Below are 15,005 nucleotides of genomic sequence, written 5' to 3'. Positions count from 1 at the left end.
TCGTTCCTACCCTCACCTATGGTCATGAATGCTGGGTCATCACCGAAAGAACGAGATCGCGGGTACAAGTGGCCAAAATGTGTTTTCTCAGGTGGGTGGCTGGCGTCTCCCTTAGAGATATGGTGAGAAGCTCAGCCATCCGGGAGAGACTCGGAGTAGAGCCGCTGCTCCTTTGCGTTGAAAGGAGCCAGTTCGGGCATCTAGTGAGGATGCCACCTGGGCGCCTCCCTAGGGAGGTGTTCCAGGCACGTACAGCTGGGAGGACCCCCCAGGGAAGACCCAGGACTCAGTGGAGAAATGATATCTCCTCACTGGCCTGGGAACGCCTCGGGATCCCCCAGTCGGAGCTGGAGGATGTGGCCCGGAAAAGTTTGGAGTTCCTTACTGGAGCTGCTGCCCCCGCGACCCGACCCCGGATAAGTGGTAGACGATGGATGGATGTTAAACAGTCTTCATTCAAAAATCAGGGAGTTTGTGGTTTGTGAACGTAAAGCAAGAGATAAACTAATGAAATACATTAGATTTATGTATGTGTTACTGGAGGATTCACCACAGGGCACACCAGAGAGGTCAGACCGTAACAAACTATAAACATGGTGACCTCAATCTCCTTCTGCCCCTGACCTGTCACCTCACCATGCTGCTGAATATACACATTATTGTAATGAAAACCTAAAACAATAGTGACATGTATATACTGTACACACACACACAAACAGTATATCATTTAGTTGTAGTACATAAGAGTCACAAACTGGGCTTACTCGCCAAAAATATGAATGAATGCAGGTTCAAGTGATTTATCGAATCCAAAGGTTGATTCAGCCAGAACCTTTCATATTATTTCATTATTTTAATGTGAAGTATGTTTACTTTGCTGTGTTACCCAGAGTAACATGATAACATAGCTGGTCATGTATCCTTAGATCTTAAAACATAACACACAACATTAAAAAGGTTCCTCTGTGTCCAGTCTTTGTCTTCATCCGTACTGTACACAGAGGTAACACTATAATAATAATAATAATAATAATAATAATAATAATAATAATAAAACAAATCCTCTCATCTGAATCTGGGGAAGAAGCAAACACCTACGTGTTATGTGTGAAGAGGATCCTCTCATGTTTAATGTTGTGCAGAGCAGTCTGCTTCATACTGAAGATACAGGCCCTGAATAAACACTTTGTCAGAGAAATCTCAACTGCAATCACTGTAACCTGATTAGACAGAACAGAAAACATCAGAAGTGAAACAAGACGATGTGTGACTAATACAATATGTAATAAATGCATACAATAAAATCTCAGTTTGGCCTGTGAGTCAGGCTGACCTTTGTATTTTTTAGCTTTCACATGAATAAAACAAACCTAATTGCATTCTTTTGACCAGAGGTTGCAGAGACTGTGTGCTGTTTTCACCATGCCCCCCCTCCTGTGGGACACATACACTACACTAACTACAAGGAACAGGAGATCAAAAGGAAAGAGAGTGAGGTGGTGATTGTCTGCTGCAGAATTAAGAGTGTATAGTGTTTTCATTGGTTGGAATACTGCACACACACACACACACACACACACACACACACACACACACACACACACACGAAACCTCATAGAGATGTCAGGAGTATGACGTATGAACACAAAGACAGAAGGTTTTGCACTTTTCCTGATTTGTTACTTTGACCTGAGCCCATATTTATCAAAGATCCAAGAAGAACTTTAAGTCGTACACTTGATGAAGGGTGGCAAGTCCACAACTAGTCTCTGTACCACGTCCATCTCAGACCCTAAGATGCTACTCTCAAAGAGTATTTCAAGTCTAAAGACTTGAGTAAACGGCTCTCATTCTTATGTGTGTGAGCACATGATCTTTAGTGAATTAGTTTGATAAATACGGGCCCAGCTGTCAAAGTCGTACCGTGATGTTCGTAGCAGTCCTCTGGATGTTCTGATGCATCTCATGTGACAACACATGACAACATATTTGACCTCAGCAGAGCTTATTCCTTTACTGTCCCACAAACAAGAATTCAGAATAAGTGCATAGATGGAGAAAGCAGAAGTCACTGACTCTTCTTTCTTTCACCTTGAATACAAGAAGCTGCAAATGACAGCAGGGCCTGATAAAGACAGCACAGAAAAACATACAGCTGACACACACACACACACACACACACACACACACACACACACACACACACAATGTGTTTAGCAATGCGCTCCGGTTAATTTGATTGGACGGTGAAGAGCGTGGACGTCCAATGGGTCTGCCACACGGCCGACTCCACGTCATGTGACCTCAGCGAAGGCGATGTGATTCTGCAGCAAGGAAAGAAACGGAAAAAGAAAATCAGGACGAATAACAAAGGTATTTATCAGGTCGCTCAATCAGGACTCTTATTTGAACCAATCCCTCAAAAGTCAGAATGTTTATCATGAGCCAAAAGAGTTTATGTCTCCTGATGTCTCAGAGACTCATGTGACTTGTAGAGGTCAAATATATTTCAGAGGGAAGGCTCCGAATAACAGGATCCTTTACAGACAAGCACAAAGAAGAGGTTTCGAATGTGGGGGGTATAAAAGGAAAGAATGTGGCTCGTGCTAACTTTGCTCTCAGCACATCTGTTTAGAGGATCTGGGAAGCGGATTGTACCCCGATGTACCGCACCCCGATGTACCTCACCCACGATGTGCCTCAACACAATGTACCGCACCCCGATGTACCTCAACCCGATGTACCGCACCCTGATGTACCTCAACCCGATGTACCGCACCCCGATGTACCTCAACCCGATGTACCGCACCCCGATGTACCTCAACCCGATGTACCTCACCTCGATGTACCTCACCCTAATCTACCGCACCTCCGCTTTTGGCGTAATTTTGGGTCGAGTCCTCCCATAGTCACGATGGCCACATTAATGTGAAATACAGCAGGAGAGGAAAGGAGAAGGAGGATGAAGAGGAGGAGAGGAGGAGGAGATTAGAGGAGGAGAGGAGGAGAAGAGGAGAGGAGGAGGAGATTAGAAGAAGAGGAGAAAGAGGAGAAAGAGGAGAGGAGGAGAGGAGTGATGATACAACAGTGTGCCAGGCTTAGTCTCAGACACTGATTCTTAGTGATGACTTTCATCATCAGTTCCTTTACATGGCAGTAATGCTGTATTTGTATTCTACATGCACACTTCTGAATGTTCACCACGACGGAGATGTAACACAACCAGATTATGTTGCAGCCGCGTCTCGTGAGGTAACACAGTGTCCGCGGGGAAAATCAAATGACTGTCCTCTTGTTATGAAACACTGATGCCGTTTGAGTCACAGTGTTAAAATACCCTGACCCAGTCTGTGGAGGAGTTCATCATCAAGAGTTTTCATTTGACGAAGGAGAGATATTAACAATTATATAATTATATATTGGTGTTTTCCTGTTGTGTTTCTAGTAAGACCCCTCCCAACGAGAAATTGTCACATCCTCCTGGGTGTTTTAATCTGATCAATTTCCTTCAAATCTGGTGCTTGTGTCATTCATTCATCTATAAATTGTACCAATCGTCAATCAATATATGGCTATGGCATCTTCCAGCTGGGTTTTCCACCAAAGCAGAAAATATAACTAAATAAAAGCGTGGGATTAATTTTTGTCTGCTCGAAAGGTTCCTTTCCTTCCTGCCCTGACATTTTGTTCACTGTGGCTCGTTTAGCTTTTAGGCATCTTCATGCTAAGCTATTTTTAGACCAGGCAATTTTCCACCAAGCCAGTGGAAGCCGTGGTGAGATTTTCTCTTCTTTGTCAGACAATGGAGCGCAGGCTCGCTCCGCAGGAAGTGTGGATTGAATCACCAGATAGGAGCTGTGAATCTTCCACATTTAGCTGCTAAATGTGTGTCGTGTTAGAGGAGTGGAGAAGACAACACAGCAGGCTAGAGTAAATAGAAACACGCCGTTACATCTGGCTTTATGTAAAAACAGATTTCACTCAGATGCAAAGAGAAAGGAGGAAAGCACTTCAAGCACACATGTCAAATACTCTGGATGACGGCATGTGTTTCTTCTTCTACTCTGCACTTTTTAGTATGCCAGCACAGCCAGATATTATAAAACAACTCCAACAGATCCTCCTCTTCAAAGGTCCCTGTCACACACACATCAAGACAAATGACTGGGAATGACCCTAACGTCACTGAAAGTATCTGCTCTATTCAGACACAGCATACTCTAAACTACAAGAACCACATTAGTGTGTGCAGGCATCATTTGTTCACATTATTAAATGTGGCATAACTAACCTCATAAAGGGTTAGCTCACCTGTGATTGTACGCTCTAGTTACAGAACAATATCAGCCAGTCATATCATCTGATTCAAATGTGGAATAAACACATAAATAAAGTCCAGAGATTTGGCAGAGCACCGGTTTGAAACCACCTTTTGTTTGTGAGGCGCTGGAACCAGTGAAGACCCTGCAGCCAGCGCAGGAAGGCCAGCAGGCGTTCCTTAATGTAGCAGGACTCTTCATCTTCATCATCCGTCTCCTACAGCAGCAGTGTGTAGGTGTGTGATTAAAAGTTAGACACCTATACTCTTTATTAGGGCTAAATGACTAAAATTCTTCATCCGGTTCAAATATAGAGTTAAAAAGTATCAAGATATAGAAGACAGTTATGGTGTTTCTTGCAAAATAATTCTAAATCCTACCAATATGCTTTGACAAATCTGGTTTGCAGGATTCAGGGCGCTGACGCCGGAGATCAGAATTCACGTCTTTGTCTCACCTGCAACGTCAGCTGATGATCTGACCACCTGTTAGCTCACGTGAACCCTCCATGACAAAATACGTAGTCTGGGCAGCATTACGTTTATTTTCTAGTGCACATCAGCTTTATATTAAGTGATGTTTGACGGGATTCTCTTCACATTAGCGTGACGTCATGCTCCTGAGTGTTTTGAGTTTATCATTTCTAGTGAGTGACGTATCTGCTGAAGCTGTGCTATCAGTTAGCAGCAGTTAACCAAATGTTTGTCATCAAACAGACTTAAGCATGTGTTCAGGACTTTTGTTCCTGCCCTTCATCAGTTGCACAGTGTTTTGTGATCAGCTTCTAACTGGACTCTCTCTCTCCTTTTGTCACTGGACGTTTTTGAAGGCGATCGGGATACAAGCAAAATTTATGTTTAAGTTTAAACATTTTACACTCATGTGGAAACGTCTTTACATGATGTGTGCTGCAGTCATGAAAAATAAATAAATAAAATAAAAAATAATCTCGAGCATCATTACAGCACGAAACATGCCGAACTGCACAAGCTGAAAGGACGAGTGCGTTTGGATAAAGTTAGGTTTGGCCCAACAGGCAGCTCTCTGCAGAGCGGAACATAAAAACATGGAAAGATAGATAGGTAGACCACCACACCAATATCAGACTATTCCACCACTGCTGCCATTTACATTATTCACTTTATTTTCTATCAACCTCTTGGTACTTATATTATTTTATATTCTATTTAATTATTGTGTACTGCCTTTTTACTTCATATGTTCTTTTGCTGTGACAAGATACATTTCCCCGTTGTGGGACTAATAAAGGATTTCGGATATCTGATAAAACAGAAAGATACATGGATAAAAAAGTTGCTTTTTTGCATTTAGCATAAAAGAAAGGTGAAATGAATGGGCTGCGTCTTTAAAAAAATTGCAGAGGTTATGAGTTCAATAATTAGTACGGCCCTCAAAGGATGTTGTAAAAAATAAAATGGCCCTTGATAGGAAAAAGGTTCCCCACCCCTGTTTAGAGCATGGAACGTGTTTTCTCACTGACCTGTGAGGCGATGTACTTCTCCAAAGGACTCTCCATCCGGCCCAGGTTCAGCATGGCTGTGTTGGGCCGCTGCTCCGTAGGGGACTCTTCACTCAGCAGTAACTTGCCTTTGAAGTTATGAACCACACACACCACCTATAACACACACACACACACACACACACACACACATACACACACACACACACACAAACACACACACATATCTCAGTATGTAGGTCACATATGTGTGGGTTGACTTTGCACTGCTGTGGCTAAGATGGATGTGTCGCATGAGCTCTTCTAATAAAGAGCTAAATGTGGCTTTGAGGTTCAAAATGAAATAACCAATTTCAAGTTGGCTGAGCAGTGAGCAGTGAGTAGTGCACCCTGGGAACTTTGCATGGAGGCTCATGAAGCTCGCCAGCTAACTTGAGAAAAGCCATGAATCACAAACAGCCAATAAGGTTTCTATTGTGCTGTTTTCTTCCATGAGCTGGAGGACACACAACGACTTCTGTGTACTATTTACAACCAATATGATTGTACGCATTCACTTTATTTAGTAATTTCACCTAGCAGGAAGTGAGCACAAAATATAATTCTGCTCATCAGGCCTGTTGCACACAGAGAAAAAGCTGTGGGTGAAGTCATGGCTGATACATGCAAATAAAGTTGTATTGGTTGTCTGAAACTGGGCTGCTGTTAGCTCGTTCTCGTGTGCAGCTTTCTGCTCCGTCTCCATCACTGTTACTTTCACACTGCAGGATTTTATTAATATAAAACATCAAACAAGACTCCGATCCAGTCAGTAACATTCAGATTATTGTGAATGTGTGTGTGTGTGTGTGTGTGTGTGTAGCTTCCTTTGGCTAACGTTAGCTCAGTGTCTTTGGTGTGTTAGCCCTTTACAGACATGGAATATGTAACTTTGCTGCTTTCATCTGTTTGAAGAGGAGATGAGAGGGGAGGAGAGATGAGAGGGGAGGAGAGATGAGAGAGGAGGAGAGATGAGAGAGGAGGAGAGATGAGAGAGGGGAGAGATGAGGGGAGAGATGAGAGAGGGGAGGAGAGATGAGAGAGGAGGAGAGATGAGAGAGGGGAGCAGAGATGAGAGAGGAGGAGAGATGAGAGAGGAGAGATGAGAGGGGAGGAGAGATGAGAGGGGAGGAGAGATGAGAGGGGAGGAGATATGAGAGAGGAGATGAGAGGGGAGCAGAGATGAGAGAGGAGGAGAGATGAGAGAGGAGAGATGAGAGGGGAGGAGAGATGAGAGGGGAGGAGATATGAGAGAGGAGATGAGAGGGGAGCAGAGATGAGAGAGGGGAGGAGAGAGGAGAGAGGAGGGGAGATGAGGGGAGGAGAGAGGGGAGATGTAAACTCTCTTTTTCTACATCTATGGCTTAACAAAGAATATGCAATAATCTCCAAGATATTTCAAATCTCTGGCTAATAAAATTTTAAAGCAGCACATGGGACCTCTGTGGGTGAGACTCACCAGGAACGTGGCGATGGCAGTGCCGATGATGAAGCCGGCGATGACGTCCGACCAGTGGTTTCGGTATTCAGCCACGCGGTTCAGACCGGTGAGAAAAGCCAGACACATGAGCCCGAGAGACAGCACAGGCTTGGCCAGCCGCGTGCCCTTCGCCCGCACCGTGCACGTCACATACATCTGCCAGGGAAAAGACACACAGGGATTACTGAAAATCATCTTGTAAAATCATTGGTTACATTATTTATTCAGTTAGGGACATTGTATATTGTACAGTATATACTGTATACACAATACAGGGTTAGACCACTGTTACGCCTTCTGCAGCCATATCAATTTTATTAGCAGCAATTTAACACACACAGAGGCATTTTGCCATAACTGTACCTATATCTTTGTCCTTATTAGAAGTTTAAGCTTTAATGACATGTTGCACAAGAGCAGCTTTTTCCACGAGTTCCACGAGTCTGCAATGTTTTGCTGGTAGAAGCTGAGTCAGACTCATCATCATGTCTAACACGTTTATGAGGATGAAATATTTTTTATCAGAAATATTGTTCTTCCCAATGTGTTATTAAAAGTGCAGCAGACAGCTGTGACTGTAATTATGTTCAGTCTCATCTTTCTATTTTCTACCCTGTATTTAGAAAAGTGCAGTTGGGACAAGTCAGAGCCTATAACCACCGGGGCATCTGTCAGCAGGTGTCAAGGCAAATTATTCTGTAGTATTTTAAATAAATAATACTATATCCTGAGTAAAAATCTAATCATTCATCTCTAAAGTATATATTATTGTCCTTACATGAATCTGTCCTTTTCTAGTAAAGTCATTTTAAGATAACTCATAATAAAATGAAGTGAATTCAGCTCGTAAAGAAACATTTTTAAAGATGATTAGATAATTCTACATTGTATATGTGCTTAAGCTTCTTGAATATGTTCATGTTGGAGAGCTGAGATCATCTTTTCATGCTCATGCCTCTGATACTGTATGTTGTAGGATCCAAACTGAAAACATTGCTGCAGATTTCATTCTTGGCACCAAGATTTCGCATGCTGCTGGATTGACGTCGCCACACATCTCATGACCCGCTCCTCTCACTGAAACACACGGTGAGTCACCACAACACAAAACCAGCACATGCCAGGATGTAACCTCAGGCCCCAAACACCAAACATCTTGTTCTAAACATGCTGCCAATACGCCCCAAATCCACCCTGATCTCCACCAACCAATCATGTGCTACATAAAGGAAGTTTATTACTATCATCCTTACCGGTAATATTGTTACTGCTTTAGCGTGTGTGTGTGTGTTTGTTTGGGTGCCTGTCCTTCACCGGGTCAAGCCTTGTAAGAGCTGTCACATATTATCCTTTTTACTGTGAGTTGTAGACAAAAAGCTGCCGGTTGACCTCTGTAAAACCACCAGCACATATATTCTGCAGAATATTTGAATTTGTCCCTGCTGGACCTTCTGGATCTGAGACTGCTCAGGTCAGAGCTGATTTGACTTATAGCCTTTGCAAGCGTTCATAGCTGGGTGCACGCTCATTTAATGTCAGACATTAGCAGCTGCTGGCCTGCTCACTACAGTAGATCACAGGCTTGGCGGCTAAATGGAGATTGGAGATTGGACATGAACATTTTTACCTGAGCAGCTCGACGTTGCTTCAGATATCAATCTCTCCGTCTTGCCAAGTTCAAATGATATTACTGAGGGCTCACACAGCTCAGGCTGCTGTGTTAATATATCAGGCTGAGTTAAAGGGACATTTCTGTCACTTAGTTTTATGATACAGATCTTTTAGAGGTTAGCCGAATATTAACCTTGTATTTTTAAATGGTATCAGATCCAGCTCTGATACAATGATAACACTTCTGAAAGTTACCAATGACCTTTTATTGACATCAGACGAAGGACTTGTGTCTGCTGCATTCGACACTAATCTCCAAGTCCTTTTTATCTGAGCTATCTCAGTTTGTACATGTTAACGATGAATCCTCCATGCAAACCAAAGTCAGTCATGGAGTCCCACAAGGTTCTGTACTTGGTCCTATTCTACTCACCTTATATATGCTTCCTTTAGGCAATATTATAAGGAACCATTCCATAAACTTTCACTGTTATGTAGATTATACCCAATTATATCTATCAATCAAGCCAGAGGAAACCAATTATACACTGTACCCATAGTTTTTCACTTTCTCCACCTCAATTACTGTTTTCTGTAAAAGTAATAAACTATGGTAGCATAAATTAAATGATCAACAGACAAATCAACGATTGTAAAGAAAATATGTGGCAGTAAGTACAGCAAAGCCCACACTGTCAGAGGCAACAAACAAACACAGTCAACACACACTCAGTAAACGCCACATTGTATAATTATTACCCTGCATGGTACCTCCACTAACCACCATCAACAACATACATCTGTTTGACTTGTATTTAACAATGAGCTAGTCAGATCTGCAGCTCCATATGACATGCTACAGGGCATTTTGTAACAGAACCTCCTCTAGCTCGGTGACCATCCCCGCCCTCAGAGTACCTCACTGTCCACCATCGTGACTCCCTGCTAACACGCCACGAGCAAAGCTGCAACAACCAACATAAAGCCTTACCGTACCCCCATCATCTGAGGAAGTGACGTGGATTCACTTTATTACGTCCCCACATTAACAGGAAAACTCTCAGAGGGTCAGAGCACAGCAGGTTTCACTACAACACTGAAGTTCAGGACGGATCTGCTGCGTCAACTTCACACTTATTAGCTGTAAAGTTCACGTTTATGTTGTTTTACAGTTTATATTGTGGGTAAAAAATAAATATATTTGGGCGCCCCAAATAGTCCTTGCCGCAGCGGCCCGGGGTTCGAACCCGACCCGTGGCCATTTGCTGCACGTCATCCACCTTCTCTCTCCCCGTTACAATCTTAAAAACTGTGCTATCATTAAAAAGGCATGAAAAGCCCAACAATAATCAATAAATTATATTTATGCATTGTCTTTTTGAGAGTGAGATGGAGATTTCACTATGAGTCTCATGTTAATCAGTGCGCTTTAGTTAGAGGCTGGCACGGTTTTACACTTCAGATAACGCTCATATAGTATGATTTCACAAAGGTGAACATTGTAATGGTCCACTGCATTGTATGATTAAAACATACAGCAAGTGTGGTTGTTCAAATGAATCAGAAGCGAGGACAATGTTCGTAATGTTTGCGGAGGAAATGTTGTGGTGGATTTTATTAGTATGTGTTTAAAGGGTTTAATAGAGCAGATTCTGTAATAGGTTTTATTAGTACATAATTGTAGTATATATATATATATATATATATATATATATATATATATATATATATATGTGTGTAATATTCAATCATGATCAATGTAAGTGTGAGAGAACAGCCTCTGTAAACATTTGGAGAATGGCCTGCATAACAGCATTAGTGGGGGAAGAGTGAAGAGTAAGTCTCCCAGTTCGACCTCATAAAAAGGTAGAGTTATGAGGCCCTGAGTATATGATGAGGGTGAGATAAACAGGCCAGGCACCTGCTAAAATGGCAGAGCTAACTGGAGAAGAGACCCAGAGACACACGTGTAGGGGACAGGACAAGCAGATTCCAGGGGATGAGTCAGACGGCGTAGGCCAGAATATGTAAGGTTGTACAGAACTCAGCACACACCAACCTTTTAGGCTTCAACCTCGGTTTCACCATGTGAACTAAGGTATAAAGAGGGGAGCCAGATCAGTACTTGGTCAGTGTACAGCTGGCTGGGTACTCAGAGTATGTTATGTACTTACGTGTGTAATAAACTCCACTTGTATCTAACTTTGGACTTCTCCAGTGATCTTCTTTTCTCGGATAGAGATCTTCGTTTTTCTGACTAAGTATTATGTTAAAGAGACTGAGTTATACTAGATTTGCAGTAGTTTAAATAAGTTAAAGTAAATACTAGTGGTAGGAATCCAGTTTTCTTCACTGGCCCAGAGGACAGATTTTTATCTACAATAGTAAACTGTATTTGGACAAAAACAACGCCTTGGTAACCATGGTACCTGTATTTCATTACTTGTTTCAAACCCGTGGACATCTTAAGTTGTGATCTAATGCTTCTGCTGTATCACAAGAGAAAAACATGTTTTTATAACCACAAAGAGAAGATCATGAGACCGAGGGTGAAAATAAATATGCAGGGAGTCATACTTGCGCTAGGTTGCAGCTAAAAAATTAAACAACCTTACAGTGTAGATTCAGATTGTGTGTGTGGGGGGAGAGAGAGAGAGAGAGAGAGAGAGAAGAGAGAGAGAGAGAGAGAGAGACGAGAAAGAGAGAGAGAGAGAGAGAGAGAGAGAGAAAGAAAGAAAGAAAGAGAGAGAGAGAAAAAGATAGAGAGAGAGAGAGAGAGAGAGAAGAGAGAGAGAGAGAGAGAGAGAGAGAAGAGAGAGAGAGAAAGATGAGAGAGAGAGAAAAGAGAGAGAGAGAGAAGAATATAGAGAAAGAGAAGAGAAAAAGAGAATAGAGATAAGACAGAGATAAGAAGATAAGATAGAGAGAGAGAGAATAAGAGAGATAGAAAAATATAGAAGATACACATATAATATAAATAGATAGAATACAAATAAGTAGACACAATATAGTAGATTAGAGATATAGAAGAATAAGATATACAAAGATATATAGATAGAGATAGATGAGTGGTATAACAATATATATAATAATATAGATATATAGAATATACATAATAAAAATATATATAGATATACAAAAATATAATATAATAATATAATATATATACACAATATATATATATACAGATTATATATATATATAATATATATAATATATTATATATATAATATATATATATATATATATATATACATATATATATACACATATATATATATATATATATATATACACATATATATGAATATATATATACACAATATTCATATATATATATATATCTGTATACTGTATAAGGCCCTAACCCATTCCAACATACATGCACACAGATGTGCGTGGTTCTGTAATAACACAATAAAAGCTCTTTTTGTTGATCACAGATCCAACACTACTGCTGTAGATCGAGGGTCACACACAGACAGCAACTCTAAATACCTGCTTCTGTAGCTGCTGCTGCAGTGTGCATCAGCAGTTTGGCATGAATATTATTAGCATAAATAAATTCAAACTTACAGAAAAGAGACAATTGAGAGCAGAAGTCTGACTTCCTGTATAATGTGTGATGGCAGCCATGCAATAATAGAAAGACTGCAACACGGGATCCTTCTCTTCATATACCAACAATACTGTGTCTTTTTCCTGTTTTCTTCATCCAATCTGTTTAGAAGAATGTCCTATAGCTTCACACAAAAGACCCATCTATGTTTAAAGGCAATTTAAAGGAATAGTTCAACATTTTGTGAAATGCTTATTCTCTTTTGTTCTGGAAGTGAGCTATTCAGATTGAATTAGTTTAGCTTAGCATAAAGACTGGAAGCGGGGGGAACAGCTAGCCTGGCTCTTAGGGCTCATACACAGTGATGATGACATTATGCTCACCATGATCAGACACGGTCTAAACTGCTCTATAAGTGAGTGAAGTGAAATGAAGACTGTGTACACTGCCATGCTCACAATGGACAGGTAGGATCATAAGGTTTGTTCCCATGTCCCCTGATGTCAGTAATAAACACACACAGTGAGGGCAGAGCGACTCACAGCCAGGTAGAGAGCGGCATAGACGCTCAGTGCAGCCTCCTTGGAGGGGAAGGTCTTGCGGGCTCGCAGGATGTCGTCCTGGTTTCCAGTGCAGGCCTCTTGGTGGCTGATGTAGCGCAGGGCCTGTAGGCAGCCCAGCGCTGTGTAGTTGGGCTTACAGACCGTCAGGAAGTAGGGCGCCAGGTTCCCCGTCACCACCTGGCCTGCATTGACAAAGATGTCAACGGTGAAGAGGCCGAAGGTGTAGACTCCTGGGAAGAGACAGAAGAAGTTAAGGACCCAAGGGACAGATGGGGAAAATTAAAGCTTCTCGTATCATGTCAAAGTTCAGATTCCATCGGCCTCCACTCAAACTACACCATCAGCCTCTAAATGTTCTCTGGACATTCTTCACTAAAGACATTTTATCTTCTCCTCTCCAGCTGAACTCAGACAGTGTTTCAGGCACTCTGTGTGTGTGCATGTGTGTGTGTGTGTGTGGACAAAAACAACGCCTTGGTAACCATGGTACCTGTAAAAATTGATGAAAGATGGGCCGGCTCTGTGGGTGTGTGTGTGTGCAGATGGACAGCAGAGGACAGGTTAGCATTAGTGAAGAGAAATGCCATCGTTTTTCTCCATATGATATGATATTAAGGTACTTTCATACAGTATCGGGTCACAGCTGCTTGTGTATATATGTATATGTATATATATATATATATATATATATATATATATATATATATATATGCATATATAGTGTGTGTATATATATACACACACACACACACACACACACACACACACACACACACACACACACACACACACACACACATTATTGAAGGAACGACAGCAGGATGTAACTCAGAGACACCTCCTACTTATCCAACTAATGTCACTGAACATGAACATGAACATTATTGACTGGATAATCACATGTCTGTTTACAGCAGCTGAAAACATATTTAATCAGATACAATAAGCTCAAACACTGTGCGTGTTCATGAAAGCGGCAGCCATGTTTATCAGGAACACTGAAGGCAGATGCAGCCAGCACCTTCAAACCACAGACACATCCCATTTTATTCTGTCTCATTTTGCAAAGTTTCATGCTGAATAATAATGCTTTTTACCAATAATTAGGAGCAGAATTATTGTCTTAACCCACACAATGAAATGGTCCATCCTGCAGCAGAAGCTTCTGTCTGTGACTCTGCTGTTGCTCCTCAGAAAGACACATCGTACAGGTACTGCTCTTAACCAGAGTCTCAGTGATTGAAGGGATTTAACAGAAATAATTGCTTCCCTCCTACGACAGCCCGGCCCTCTGTCACACTAAATTAAACTCTTTCTCACACACACAGAGAGAGGTGTTCAGCACAAACACACAGGCTCCCAGGATGCATTATTTGCTGGGGCAACAATAGCAGCTTCTCCAATCACTGTCTGTGTGTGTGCTGCTGCAAACTAATTCAAGCCGGGCTTTGAAGCACATTTAGCTGGAAGACATTCATGAAAACGGGCAGCGAGGCGTCACGGCTGTTGAGCATGGCACGTCTTTCGTCTTCTTTCACACAAGTTGTTGTTTTAAATGTCACTGTGTAAGTCATTGCCTTTCCTTTCTCCTCCCTCATCAGTGTGAGGCTCCACATGCTGACATCTCCATTTCTTAACAAGCAGCAAATAGATTGTCAAGCGCTGCGACTCACTCGCAGAGCGCTCATCGCACAGTGCATGGTTCCAACGCTGTCCCACTTTCTGCAACACGAACGTGGAAATGTGGGCACACTGTGTTTTACAGACGACTTACCCCCCCCTCCCCCCCTGTCTGGCTTTGTGGACACAGAGAGGGACGACTAAAATTGCTTATTAGAGCATAAATTTAATGCCTGCCCTGATCTGCTGCAGAGACACTTTGCAGCCTTGTGAGTGTGAAGGCTTGTTGTGTGTATATGATCGTCCTGTCTGTGTGTAAACGTGTGTATGAGTG

The 15,005-nt window shown here is 41.9% G+C and overlaps 1 protein-coding gene across 2 annotated transcripts in view; it reads right to left on the bottom strand.

The window, feature by feature from the left end:
• Positions 1-321: 321 nt before the first annotated feature.
• LOC115025691 (phospholipid phosphatase-related protein type 5-like) overlaps positions 322-15,005 on the bottom strand; it is a 47,173-nt gene continuing 32,489 nt past the window's right edge. For both annotated transcript variants that reach the window (XM_029458128.1, XM_029458127.1), the window contains 4 exons: positions 13,031-13,281; positions 7,298-7,474; positions 5,821-5,955; positions 322-2,324 (listed from right to left, as the gene is read on the bottom strand). In XM_029458128.1, coding sequence (XP_029313988.1) covers positions 2,295-2,324; positions 5,821-5,955; positions 7,298-7,474; positions 13,031-13,281 — 593 coding nt within the window. In that variant the 3' untranslated portion in view covers positions 322-2,294. The remainder of the gene's footprint in view (positions 2,325-5,820; positions 5,956-7,297; positions 7,475-13,030; positions 13,282-15,005) is intronic.

This window comes from Cottoperca gobio, chromosome 20, assembly GCF_900634415.1.
Source record: "Cottoperca gobio chromosome 20, fCotGob3.1, whole genome shotgun sequence".
Lineage (NCBI taxonomy): Eukaryota > Metazoa > Chordata > Actinopteri > Perciformes > Bovichtidae > Cottoperca > Cottoperca gobio.
The sequence above is the reverse complement of the archived record's forward strand: the minus strand, read 5'-3'. Positions and strand labels throughout refer to the sequence as shown.